The sequence below is a fragment of the Ptychodera flava genome, chromosome 7 (assembly GCF_041260155.1).
Source record: "Ptychodera flava strain L36383 chromosome 7, AS_Pfla_20210202, whole genome shotgun sequence".
Taxonomy (NCBI): domain Eukaryota; kingdom Metazoa; phylum Hemichordata; class Enteropneusta; family Ptychoderidae; genus Ptychodera; species Ptychodera flava.
In genome coordinates this window covers 44,905,910-44,919,868 of record NC_091934.1, presented here as the reverse complement: position 1 = coordinate 44,919,868, position 13,959 = coordinate 44,905,910, and the positions used below count along the sequence as shown (strand labels likewise).

General features: G+C 39.9%; 2 protein-coding genes across 4 annotated transcripts; both read left to right on the top strand.

Moving 5' to 3' along the window:
* The first annotated feature begins 1,464 nt into the window (after nucleotides 1-1,464).
* On the top strand, nucleotides 1,465-8,105 carry LOC139137659 (uncharacterized). Of its 3 annotated transcripts, none has more exons than XM_070705862.1 (5): nucleotides 1,465-1,670; nucleotides 2,398-2,505; nucleotides 2,773-2,851; nucleotides 6,166-6,230; nucleotides 6,501-8,105. In XM_070705862.1, the coding sequence occupies exons 2-5, from the start codon at nucleotides 2,495-2,497 to the stop codon at nucleotides 7,309-7,311; spliced, it is 966 nt and encodes a 321-aa protein (XP_070561963.1). In that variant the 5' UTR covers nucleotides 1,465-1,670; nucleotides 2,398-2,494; the 3' UTR covers nucleotides 7,312-8,105. The 3 variants fall into 3 exon arrangements, with proteins under 3 accessions (XP_070561963.1, XP_070561965.1, XP_070561964.1); XM_070705864.1 differs by lacking the exon at nucleotides 1,465-1,670 and adding an exon at nucleotides 1,726-2,005; XM_070705863.1 differs by lacking the exon at nucleotides 1,465-1,670 and adding an exon at nucleotides 1,726-2,169.
* Nucleotides 8,106-10,223: 2,118 nt separating this feature from the next.
* LOC139136528 (uncharacterized) lies at nucleotides 10,224-12,373 on the top strand. Its single transcript, XM_070704253.1, has 2 exons — nucleotides 10,224-10,869; nucleotides 11,001-12,373. The coding sequence occupies exons 1-2, from the start codon at nucleotides 10,224-10,226 to the stop codon at nucleotides 12,371-12,373; spliced, it is 2,019 nt and encodes a 672-aa protein (XP_070560354.1).
* The last annotated feature ends 1,586 nt before the right edge of the window (nucleotides 12,374-13,959 follow it).

Sequence of the window (13,959 nt, the reverse complement as noted above, 5' to 3'; positions counted from 1 at the left end):
TCATCTTGTGCAGTGCAAAATTTATAAAATGATGAAAAATAAAAAAAATTGGCAGAATTACAGTCTTTGTGATGTAAAATTATGGGTTGACATCACGATAATTGTTAATCTGTTTGAAGTACTACTATACTATAATTTAAAAAAGAAAAGTTCATGCAGAAACGGTAACATATATTGTCAGCAATGTAGTGTTAATTTTGACTTTACATCAAAATATGCCTTTGCTGGATACCAAATATATAGGGTGAAATATTAAAATCAGCCATGTTCAGCAAAATCCACACAACAGCATTGATCCTTTTCTAATTTGATTTGCTTTGCTTATGTTATCCTTGTATGACAGTCAGTACAAAATGGAACTTGAACACAACACAGTGAATAAGTTGAAGTAGTAAAGGGGACGGTATAGACCACTTTGGGGTCATGACCCCTAGAGGACCCCCTAGCTTAGTGAAAATAGACATCGAGGTCGTGACCTTTGTCTCCTAGGTGATGGAAAGACCCAAGTCTCCAAGGTGATGGAAAGACCCCCTAGCCTAGTGAAAATAGATATAGACCACTTTGGAAAGATATAGACCACTTCAGAAAGATATAGACCACTGTCATGGTTGGCTGGTACAAACGTACGTCTCCTTGGTGATGAAAAGGCCCACGTTTCCTAGGTGATGGAAAGACCCCTTAGCCTAGTGAAAATAGATATAGACCACTTTGAAAAGATATAGACCACTTTGGAAAGATATAGACCACTTTTTTGCCTTGGCTTAGAGATCACTTTTAAAAAGATATAGATCACTTTGAAAAGATATAGACCACTTTGGAAAGATATAGACCACTTTTTTGCCTGGGCTTAGAGATCACTTTTAAAAAGATATAGATCACTTTTAAAAAGATATAGATCACTTTTTGCCTGGGCTTAGAGATCACTTTTAAAAAGATATAGATCACTTTTTAAAAGATATAGATCACTGTCATGGCCGCCTGGTAGAAACGTACGTCTCCTAGGTGATGAAAAGACCCCCTAACCTAGTGAAAATAGATGGGCTCGATCACTCTGTGAAGGAGCCTGCTGTATACGAGTGGGTTTTTTTTTTTCGCGGAGCAGCACAACTTCGAGCCGAACAAGAAATGTAGGAATGTGGCACATAGGTTATTTGCTTCAGAAGTTGAAAAAACTTGGGACGGTGGCACACTACCTGCCCCTGACTTAATGAAGATAAATCCTATGGCTGGTTTTGGAGCTTATTCACAGCAGGGGAGTGATGTACACCGTACGTACAGCAGTCACATTGGATACGAGCGAGTTTTCCCGATTTGCCTTTTTTTTTGGGGGGGGGGCAGGGAGAAGATATAGAACACTTGGGTAAGTTAGGGGGGTCTTTACGAGAAGATATAGAACACTCGAGTAAGTTAGGGGGTCTTTTTCCATCACCTAGGAGACGTACTTTATTTCACATGCTAGGAGGCCTCATTTGTATACCACATATAAACATGGAGTACCTTCACGGCCATGGCATTCGGCTGTGTTCAAGTGCGGTGTGCATCGAGTGTCTGTCTGAAGTCAGATGGTTTCAGTGCAACAGTGCCGACCACGATAACAATGGATGACGAGTTGGATAATCTAACAAAGTCTCAGTTGGCTGCCGCGTAATTTGCCCGGGCATACCAACACTGTAAGTATGTTATCGATTTATTACGTGACGGTAGATCAGTCTGAGCATGCGTGAGGCTTACAACATTACGTCATTGCCTTAGCCTTTAGTCCCACGCGCGCGGCCAGATTTGACAGATTTTATCGTTCACTGACAGAGTTCCAAAATCTAGATACTTTGTATCAAAGAGTGTTTCCTTTTAGGGTTGACTTTGACAATGAGTGTTTCCGTTTAGGGTTTAATCTTGGCAAACATATGGACATGATCCGCCCAAAGTTTATAAATAGAGGTCAAATTATGAACTCTGGGTGCACTCAAGACCTTTGACACGGAGGTTAACCCAGCCCCTTTTTAAGGTAAATTGTAGCTTGTGTCTTTGTTAGCTTAGCTTCATTAGTAATAGAATAAGTCAAAATGTTCATCGAAAAGACGTGCTTCGTGTACATATTAATTTGCAGGTCGCTTCCTCGCAGTAATCATTAAGTTTTCCAGCGCAGACAGCGAACACAAGGAGTGACCGGTACACTTAGTATATTCGCTTGTAGTTGATTTTTTGTGTGTTGATTTTTGTGGGGTTTTTTTTGTGTGTGTGTGTACGTGTGTGTGTCGCGCGGGGGTTGTCTGATGCATTGAAGTGACATTGTTTTATGCTCATAATGCTGCCTGCATGTGATAAAATTGACGTAAACTCCTTCCTTTCAAGGAAAGTCTGTCTTATGTGTATTTTTTTTTTATTTTATTTGTACAGAATCTAACCATGGACGCCGAGTGGGATGACCTGTCGCTGACAGATTCCCAATTGGATACCGTGTTTGCCGCCGCCGACGCTGCTGCAGACCAACACTATGAAAATGCTGTAAGTATTTATTTGTTTATTTATTTTTCTATTTATGTAATCTATTTTCTTTTTAATTTTTTGTGGTGATTTCTTTTCAGGGGTCGGGGTTCCGTACTGTTGTGTTAGAAGTGACAAATCCGTGCTGTAATCAAATTGACATAATTTAATTTCACGTCCGTTTTTTTCCCCAACATATTTGAATATAAACTTTTTTTTTAAAATTGAGAAGGGATTCCTTTGAAGGAAAATATTTCATGTAATTTTTTTCATTTTTCATTTCTACAGAACAAGTCGCCTTTGTCGGAGTCCCACCAATCCGTTCAGCAACGCAGTATTGGGATCGCCGAACAATCATGATCATGATGTAAGTAACATTTACAAATACATTTATATTGTGTTGTCTGATTACCCCTACCCCTACATGGAAACGTTTTTCCTCGCTGTAAAGAGAACCAAAGGCAAAATAGTTGAAGTTGGATAGAATTTTCATTTCAAATTCGATGCCGTCGTGCCGTGCGTGATCAAAATCATGCTGTAAACACTGCGTAACGGTGTATACGGTGCGTGCATTGCACTCTGTCGTGTGTTGTCTGATTACCCCTACCCCTACACGGAAACGTTTTCCTCGCTGTAAAAAGAACCATAGGCAAAATAGTTGAAGTTGGATAGAATTTTCATTTCAAGCTCGATGCCGCCGTGCCGTGCGTGATCAAAATCAGTGCATGTAAACAACCGCGTGACGGTGTATACGGTGCGTGCATTGCACTCTGTCGATCTTGTCATCAGCCATAGTGCCATTAACCCGTCACTCGATGCGTGATCAGTCCACTGGGTTGAGGTCAACGATCTTTTGCAATACTGTATTAGCGCTATAGCCAGTCACACGTAAATATGACCTTCTAAAAATTAGGTTATGCGACCAGGTCGTGATCTTACCATGCAGCAACTTTGTAGCAAATGTTTTGATTGACAGTCAAACTTTGCTGTGCTGTTTGGGTAAGGGACGGACCATTAGATCTTGGGAGGGGGGGGTGGTCAAAAACAGAAAAAAAAAATTTCAGAGCAAAAAGTTAGGAAAAAAAAAATCTTCAAACTAGTTTGCAAAATAAAAAAAAAATAAATCAGAAGACAAAGGCGTAAAAAAAAAATCTGCAAAAGTCTTTAAAATTTTGAATTTTTTTTAGATTTTACCGACAGAAAGCAACTTTCTGTATTTTTTAGTACATCCTCCAGGCACATTTTTAATTGTAATTTATACATTTAGAGTGACTGTATCCCTTATACTGGAAGTTGTGATTATCTTAGCTTTTCAGGACTTTTGTATTCTGATCACTTGAAAATTATGAAATTATAGAGCCTGTTTTCTACTTGTTTCCTGCGTACAAACCAAGCAGGTACACTAGGTAAAACATTGAAACTATGGTATGGTTGTCAAGACTGAAAGTTGTATTTGCCTTTTAAGATCAAGGTAAACAGATGCAGGCCACATCAGTTTCATTTTTTTCACAGCATTTTATTGCAATGATGAATGCAAGAATGGGTGAACAAGTAGAAACACGTCAATAGTAATAAAACAACATATCAAGTCATTATGTATTATTTTGCTTTTAAAAAGGCATTTTCATTCTTTTTCTCAAAAAACAGCCTCAAAAAACAACAGCAACACATGTTTAACATTCAACAATACACTACGTAGAATGCCATCTATCCAACAAATCCCAACACAAAAAACACACAAAAGGTTGAACTTTGAAAGTTTCTCGATAGCAAATACTGAATAAATCTGCATGAATAATCGTTTTTGTGTAGCAAATTTCAAAGAAATTGGACAAGCCCTTTCAGAGAATACAGATTTTTTTACCATGAATGGCATAAATTGTCCTAAAAAGACAAATATTGAAATTTCAACACATCTATACACATCCAATCAATTTGGACATGCTGCTACAGCGAAATAGATGTTTTGATCAAAAAAGTGCATCAATTGCTCTAAAAACACAAATATGCAAATTTAACTATATTATTTAGCTTATTTTAGCTTCTCAGCTTGTCAAAATCAATTGTAAATCATGAGATATGCATGATGTTTGGTGGGGTGAATGTAGGCATTTCACCACGCAGTAGAAAGGGAAGCGCAGGAAACCAAAATAGTCAATTTTCAAAACTTATAGGAAGCTACTGAGGAGCAAGAAGACCATGTTTCAGAGGAAGATGTGTTATCCGAAAAAAATGCTCCCAAAGTGCCACCAAATAACACCATTTTTATCTCTATTTTTCAAAAGCTCCAACAGCAGGAGGGGGGACACCCCCCTCCTGACCTCCCCCCACAAAAATACTCCCCAAGTGCCACCAAATAACACCATTTTAATCTCTTTTTTTCAAAAGCTCCAACAGCAGGAGGGGGAAACCCCCTCCTGACCACCCCCCGCAAAAATACTCCCCAAGTGCCACCAAATAACACCATTTTAATCTCTATTTTTCAAAGGTCCAACGGCAGGAGGGGGACACCCTCTCCTGACCTCCCCCCGCAAAAATACTCCCCAAGTGCCACCAAATAACACCATTTTAATCTCTATTTTTCAAAAGCTCCAACAGCAGCAGGGGGACACCCCTCTCCTGACCTCCCCCCCCCCTCCTGACCCCCCCCCCCCCCCCGTGACCGCTTCGTGGCCGCTTGTGGTGCTTGGCACCACATCTTTGCCCTCTTTATCTTCAGACAGCGACGAACTAAAAAAAAAATTATAAATCTGAAAATTTACTCTGAAAAAAAAAATTTGCACAGCTAATCTCAATTGGAAAAAAAAAATTTCAGAAATTTACAATAGCAAAAAAAAATTTTCACAATTTCATTGTGACCACCCCCCCTCCCAAGATCTAATGGTCCGTCCCTAAGGGACCCTGGGGGAAGTGTAAAATTCCGTCTTTTGTTCTGCAACAGACAAACCGTCCTGCCTGTATCTGGCTCTGTTTTGAGCGGGGATTCCCCCCCCCAAGCTAAAATAAATAAATAAATAAAAACGAAGTCTGGAGTACACTCTGCAAACAGTAATTTGGCTAAAAAAAAAATATCACCTCTTCCACCGGACCGTGAGGAATATGTTTATGAACAACTTGGAATCTGAACTGTTGAAGTACACCGTAGTGTACAGTGCAGTGATCGAGAATTTCTGTAATACGTGCGCACAGGCGACCTCGATCAGGTCATGATTTGTTATTGTATGGAGTTCAACTTGGTGTAAATTTCTGATCGATAGTTACTCAGTGTGCGTCCGGACATGATCACAGGGAGTTCTGTAATGGTAGTGTGGTCGTAAACTACGATCAATAAATTTTATCGATCGGTCTTTGAAATCTCTTCAGACGTGTTTCATTGGAAATAGTCGTTATGCACTGAACAGGGCTCTCGTCTGCACGTATATATGTACACAGTGCACGTTTGTTTATGGTTTCATCATGCGTTGACCTCAGGCTCTGCAGACCGTACATATGAAGTTGGGGTTCAATCCAACTGTTTTGAGTAAACAAAATATGTTTTGTTCTGATTGCTCTTTGTATTATTTTGTGTGTATGTGTTCTAAAGAGGAAAAGTACTATAGGAGGAGAAAAAAAAATCATAGTTTTTTTTTAAGCTTCGTATATCATACTGAGTGTGATTACATTTATTCTATTCTATTCTAGGACCTCAGTAAATGCATGATATATGATGAGGAGGAGGAGAATGGTGGTGGTCTCAATCAATTTCCGTAAGTTAAAATTTTATTTTCATTCATTCATTAAAAGAAATAGGGGAAAAACAGCCATTGTATTCCTTGACAACACTATATCATATATTTAATGAACAAAAAGTAATAATAGAAAAGAAATAGGGGGAAAACAGCCAATTTTATTTCTTGACAAACTTGTATTATATATATACTGAACAAAACAGTAATGTTAGAAAATCAGTATTCATGATTGCTGTGCCTTTTCTGCAAAAGTAATATTTTTTCTTATTTAAATTATTTTTTTTATAGACAAACAAAAGCTAAGCCAACTAAGCAGTACATCAGACCGAGGAATAATCTCGTTATGGTCAAGACAGCGTGGGATTTTCCATCGGAAGAAGAAACCAACATCAGTGAAGAAAACGGTACTGTGGGGTCATCAATTGATAGCAGTAACAGTAACTGTTGTAGCGATAGTTACAGTTCTTATAATACTGATAGTAATTGTAGTGATAGTTCTAGTTCTCAAAGGAAAGATATTCATAGTTGTAATACTGATCATAGCCAAATCACAGAAAGCGGGGATAATATTGCCACACAGGATTTCAATGTAAAATTAAAAGACCTCCTACACTCCTACAGTCCTCATTCCCCCTCAAATATTCAAGATACTCAGCCTTCATCCAATTCTTCTGTCCCCATGAATACCCAAGAATTTAATACCAAATGGCAGGCCCTCCTCTCAAATAATCATCCGCCTTCCACACAAAGTTCTTCCCCCTCATCACATCCAACACGTCAGATTGGCGGGGGGTCAACTGATGACCTGCCGTCAGAAGATTCGCCATCAGATGAAGACAGCGGCGCAAAGTATTACAGCATCATACGTGTCCGTGAACGACAAGTGAAGAAATTCAATGCTACAGCTCATGACTACGAGATACAATTCAATGATATCCAACCGGTGCGTGGTTTCGTGCAAGTGATGGTAGTACTACAAGATGTGTTTGAGAGTATTATTAGCCGACTCACCCATGGCATCTCTCCCAGGGACAGAGTACGCATTACACTTGAAAGCAGGGTTTTACATGACGCGCATTTCTGCGTCCTTTACGCATAAAACCGGACGCAGGACCCCTCAAAAACTAAACCACGCGTCCCTTGGGACGCAGCAATATCTGTTGCTGGTGTACACCTTGCGAAGCTGCTGAACACGTAAAACACATCCCAGTAAACCTTAGCGACCCCGTACTTTAACCCTTAAAGTGCCGCGTCGGTTTATAAACCGACACGGCATTCTCGCTCTCAGCGCCACGTCGGTATATAAACCGACAGTGATTGCGTTCTATGCTTATGCCTAACTTAGCTATGCATTGCCGAACTCAGCCAGAAGGAGAGTATTCCTGACCCTTTGAACCCAGTTTAGTACCATATAAGGACTAAAATAATGACATCATGCAGCCTAACAATCGAAAATTCCAGTAATTTATGCGCCTTTCTTCAAAAGAGGTCAGCGGTTTTCATGAATATTTAATCAGGTCTGCAGTTTCACCCGTACGCGGATATGGCCACAGTGCATTGAACGAAACACGTACGTACGTTTTGAAAGCTTTACCATGCCGTAGACACGGAAGACAACTATATTATGCCAAGCTACTGCCCTCTGGGTGATAGAAATGATAGATTTTACAGTTTTTTTGAGAATATTTTATGGAAAAATGACGCGATTTGGTGACCAAATCGATCGCGATAGTGAACTTCGAACGTATCGGCGGCCAAGATGGCGGCACTGTGTGATGCCTAACTCTCGACATGGAACCCGAGGTTAAGGTTTTCGAAGTCCAAAACATGCAAGATTGAGAAATTTGTAAGGATTCGGTTAAATTGAAGTGTATTTTGTGAATTTCAAGCGTTTGACTGCCAAAAAGCCCCTTTAAAACTGTTGATATTTGACCTCCGGCCGTCCTGAAGCGAGACGGCCATAACAGTCGACCCGGTTTGTAAATGAAATGTAGTTGTTCTGAACTGTTGACATTGCGAGACATTTCCTACGTGTTACGCATTTTTTTAACTGAAATAAACCGGACATGAAACTTTTTTCTCGATACTTAGTGGTTTCTTTCCATTTTGTGGCGGATTTTGTGGCGTGCTTGTCAAAAAATGTGATCAAACTTGGCGAACGGATTGACTAGTATGTATGGTAGTACGAGTCCGTGACTCGATAAGCCACAGATAGTTACACACGCGTACGTGAATTAAACTAATGTAAGTTGGGTCAAACACCAAAATTAATCGATAAAAAGGTTAGTGAAATGTGTTTTTGTCTTCAACTCTTCATTATAGTTATACAGGCGGTTCAAACTATACAGAGTCAGTTGAATATGCCCTATAGTTGTGTGCATGTGTTGCACAATAGTTACCCCTCCATGTACAATATGGAACCTTGTTGTCTCTGTGTATGCAAATTAATACTAATTGAACACAGTGAAGACCATGGCATTGATAAACTATTAAACATTTTTGTGAAATAAATTGGGACCCCCATATTTTGATGTAGGACTCCCATTTTCTAACACCAGGAGTCCCAGGGACTCTCAAAAGTTAAAAGTGATGTAAAACCCTGTGAAAGTCCGTCCCTTCCCTATCAAATCTGGTTACCTTTTTCCCCTGTTCAAGAACTGACTGTGGACAGAGTGTTGGGCGAAATTGAACGTGTACTGCAGTCCTATGAAGAATTCACCCTAGATGAGAATGTTTATATCAACTTCATTCATGTGCACATGCCTGTTGGGATGGGAAAGAAGTGGGGATGGAGACCTGTCAACATAGCCCGTCGCCTCCGACTAATGAGAAGTATCATTCGCATCACTAATACCGATGAATTATGCTGTGCACGAGCGATAGTGACAGCAATAGCCCACATCAACCGTAACAGTGATCCAGGATGGAACTCTGTGCGACAGGGACGGCAAGAGCAGAAAAGACGTGCATCCGAACTCATGGCCAAAGCAGGTATTTCATCAGGGCCCTGTGGACATGAAGAACTTGACAAATTACAAGCTGTCCTTCCATCGTATCGAATTCATGTTATTTCAGATGAGACGTCGGGTTCACTTGCTTATCAGGGAAAGGACACTGCTGAACACAATATTTATCTGTACCATCATAACAATCACTATGATGTCATCACGTCAATGCCCGCATTTCTACAGAGAAATTATTACTGTCACCATTGTCACAAAGGGTACCAAAACATGCATGACCACACCTGTGAAGTTTTCTGCAAGTGTTGCTGTGTTCCATCTGTATGTGCAGCAACAGCTAATCAGGTCTACTGCAAAGATTGTCATCGCTACTTTCAAGGTCAACAATGCTTCAACAACCATAAAACACCTGGTCCCCTTGCTCAATATGCAACATGTCAAGTCATTCGTCGCTGCAAGTTGTGTGGTGTAACCATCAATTGGGGAAAGAGAAAGAAAGATAATGACCACAATTGTGGGGAAAAATACTGCAGAGTATGTAAACTGTACGAAGACTGTGACCATTTATGCTACATCCAGCCCATCCGTGTTAAAAGAAAGAAGAAGTCCGCCAGAGATAGTATTCATGACGATGATGTTGACTTATTCGACTTTGAAGCTGAAGAAGGAGACGAAGGCGGCAGTGAAGAAGAGATGAAGTACTATTTCTTTGATTTTGAATGTACCCAAGATGGTGGCGTCCATGTGCCCAACTTGTGCATTGTCCAGTCCGAGTCATGTTCAGAGCAGATGTTCTATGGCCCTAACACCAAGCAAGAGTTTTGCGATTGGGCACTCACAGAAGAAAACGCCGTCAGTACTTTCATCGCACACAATCTGCAAGGTTATGACGGACAATTCATACTGCAATACTGCCATGAAAACAACGTTCAACCTGAAGGTCATCATCAATGGAACCAAAATCATGCGCATCTTCATCCCCGACTTAAACATCAAGTTCATTGACTCTTATAATTTCCTACCTGTGGCTTTGGCTCAACTTCCTGACATGTTTGAGCTGAATGAACTTCACAAAGGCTACTTCCCCCATTTCTTCAATACAGCAGAGAATCAAGATTACATCGGTCCTCTCCCAGATTCCAGATACTACGGTCCCGATGGTATGAAACAGCATGCGAGAGAGAAATTCCTAAAGTGGTATGAAGACGAAAGATTGAAAAACCGCCCTTTCAACCTGAGACAAGAGCTTGAAGACTACTGCAGAAGTGATGTAGACATCCTGAGGAGAAGTTGTTTGAAATTTCAAGACATGTTCAAACAACAGAATGGTGTAGATCCGTTCAGAGATTGTGTGACCATCGCATCAGCCTGCAATGTCGTTTTACGCAAGAATTTTCTCAAGAAAGATACCATCGGGGTCATTCCAGACCATGGGTACATCCAACGAAGAAATCAATCTGTCATTGCATTGCAGTGGTTAGAATGGATTACATTCAAGAATGATGTCAACATCCAACACGTCCACAATGGAGGTGAGAAGAAAATTGACCGCTATTGGGTAGATGGCTATGACAAAGAAAGCAACACAGTATATGAGATGCACGGTTGCTACTACCATGGCTGTCCTCGATGCTATGAAGACCATGACATTGTCAACACTAAAGTCGAGAAGACGATGGCAGACCTTTACCAAAGTACCCAAGATAAGATGCGATTTCTACGTTGCCATGGCTTTAGAGTGATCGAAAAGTGGGAGTGTGACTTCAAGAAAGAAATTCATGAAAACCAAGAACTGCAAGAATTCGTCAAGTCACTTGACCTACAGGAGCCCTTCATCCACGAGATGCATTCTTGGTGGTGAGAACCAATGCCACTACACTATACCACGAATGTGTTGATGATGAAGAAATTCACTACGTGGATTTCACAAGCCTCTACCCCTACGTCAACAAGTACTGTAAGTACCCTATCAAACATCCGGAAGTCCGCACCAAGAACATTGTACTCCCTGTTCAATCATACTTTGGTCTGGCGAAATGTCGAGTTCTGCCTCCTCGAAAACTCTACTTTCCTGTTCTCCCCCTCCGAGTGGAAAAGAAGCTGATGTTTCCCCTTTGCAGAAGTTGTGCAGACACCAAACAACAGTCACCATGTGAGCATAATGACGAACAGCGGTCCTTCGTGGGAACTTGGACAACACCTGAATTAGCCAAAGCTGTCGAGAAGGGGTACAAGATCGTCAAAGTGTTTGAGGTATGGCACTACAGAGAAAGAGAAGTGTATAACAGAGAATCACACACAGGTGGGCTCTTTACTGATTACATCAACACTTTCTTAAAGTTGAAACAAGAGAGTAGTGGTTGGCCTTCATGGTGTCAGACAGAAGATGACCAAGATCGGTACATCCGTGAGTACTATAACAGAGAGGGAATCCTTCTTGACAAGACGAAGATTCACCGAAATCCAGGCCAACGAGCATTGGCAAAATTAATGCTGAATTCTATGTGGGGTAAGTTTGCACAACGCAACAACTTTCCACAGCTGCAGTACATCAAAGAACCTGCAGAACTCTTCCGCCTGCTTACAAGTGAACAACACATTGTCAACAACTTGTCTTTCATCAATGACGACATGGTTGCTGTTCAACATACACTTCGGAATGAATTTGTCGAGGGGGCTGTCAACACCAATGTTGTCATTGCTGCATTTACCACTGCATATGCTCGTCTGAAGTTGTACGATCTCCTTGAGGCCATTGGTGAACGGGCCTTGTACTACGACACAGATTCAGTCATCTTTATCAGCAAACCAGACCACTACGAACCACCTCTTGGTGATTACTTGGGTGATCTCACCAACGAACTGGATCCTCCCAGCAATTTCATCATCAAGTTCGTGTCAGGGGGAGCTAAAAACTACGCCTTCTGTCTAGCACAACCCGACAGGAAAGGTAACACCACTCTTTGTAAGGTCAGGGGAATCACCTTAAATTATCGCAACAGCTTAGACGTCAACTTTGATGCCATCACTCGTCTTGTCACCACCTGTCCAACATCAACCATCACCGTGAATAACCCCGTCAAAATCCGACGTGTTGGATGTAATGTAGTAACCAAAAGCGAAAGTAAAAAGTATGCCCTAGTTTATGATAAAAGAGCTCTGATTGGAAATTACAAAACTCTTCCCTACGGTTATTAAACTGTACATTGTATTTGAAACCCCCTCCCCCCCAAGAAATATCAATTAATGAATGTCACTAAATATTTGACAAATGTTTTCTAGTATTTCACAACATTGTGTTATCAAACTAGTTTTGAATGCTTTTTCAGAAAAAAGGTATTGTATTTTGCAATTCAAGAGGTTTTAAAGATCTCATTTAAAGAAAATTTAAGAATTGTAAATGTTTATACTTAGGCATGAACTCATTGTATTTTAGTATTGCATTTCAAGTTGTTTTAGGAGGATAATGTAAAGAATTTTAGTGAAGCTGTTTTCACAATTCTCGCGTGTTTCAGCAATCCATCGTTTGAATCTATTGTATAAATCCTATTCAAAAACAAAAAACAAAAAAAAAACGTCAAACTTGATCTTGTATACAGGTAGTTTGGCAATTTAAAGAAAAAAGAAATCTGATCAATATTATGGTAGATGTATTCTGATCATTCTGTTTATTAGAGTTGTATATTTCATTCATTTTTAAAGTCTTGAAATGTATGTGTTTGAATTTTTTGAGAAATGAAATTTTGAAATGAAATTTTGCAAATGAAAGAGATAAGAATGTACATTTTACCCCATGAAACTTTAGATATTGACTTGGGAATTGAACATGACAGATCAACAGTTTGATTTGTTTTCTTTTGAGAGAGAGTTCAAATAATCTGTAGATCTCAACTTTCATCTTTAGAAACTTTTTATATGTGAACCCCCAAAAAAGTTCCTGATTAATCTTTTTGTAAAGTAATAAACTAACGTCAACTTAGTTTATTTTAAATGATTCAGAGGCTGGTTTGAATTTATTTGTGAGTGTTTATGTGTAAACGTTTGTTGAGTGAGGAAGCATGTTTGTGTGTGTGTGTGTGTGTGTCCCCTTGCCCCGAAGGCCAAAAAGTAGGCCCCTGTGCCCCGAGGGCCACCTAGGAAGATTGGTCTTTGTCGATGAATGAAATCACACTTTCCCTACCACTCTTTAGCCTTTGAAGGCCCCTCGGCCCCTCGGGCCTTATTTTGCCCTCCCTCTGTCAAGAAATGAGAACATCCTTTCTAGTATAAGCTAGTACCATTTTAGAGTAAGGGCCATTTGACGTGATTGCGTCTCATTCTGCAAACACTCTTGAAGCTGATCATCAATAATCGAGATTTCAATGTTAGCGAACTACACTTTACACACTGAAAAATGAAAATGTCTAAGATTAAGGAAATGTGAAGTCAATATAAGTCTTGGATTAATGGTTTGTTGTTGTTGTTTGTTTTGTTTTGATTTTGATTTTTTTTTTAAAGCCAGTCTGTAAAGTGTGTCAAACATTTTTTTTTTCTGGTAAGAACATTCTAAGTATTATCAATTTGTTTTGCAGTATCCAGTGAATAAAATTGAAAGGAATAAAAAGGGCAAGCCCTTGTTCCACTTTGCAAAAGTATGCTGAAACTACAACAGTTTAGTCCGTTAAAAAAGTTGACTGCATGTGAAATGTATAATGTCATTAAGCCTTTGAGTGCTGTAATTTTTCCAACCAAAATTTTACTGCCACATTTTGCAAATTTTTATGAATTTTCTGATATTTTTCTTT

Coding starts and splice junctions, on each gene's coding strand:
- LOC139137659 (XM_070705862.1), top strand. Junction 2,852..6,165: donor CGAACAATCATGATCATGAT/GTAAGTAACATT, acceptor ATTCTATTCTAG/GACCTCAGTAAATGCATGAT. Junction 6,231..6,500: donor GGTGGTCTCAATCAATTTCC/GTAAGTTAAAAT, acceptor TTTTTTTTATAG/ACAAACAAAAGCTAAGCCAA.
- LOC139136528 (XM_070704253.1), top strand. CDS start 10,224: ATGTTTGAGCTGAATGAACTTCACAAAGGCTACTTCCCCCATTTCTTC. Junction 10,870..11,000: donor GATGGCAGACCTTTACCAAA/GTACCCAAGATA, acceptor CTTGACCTACAG/GAGCCCTTCATCCACGAGAT.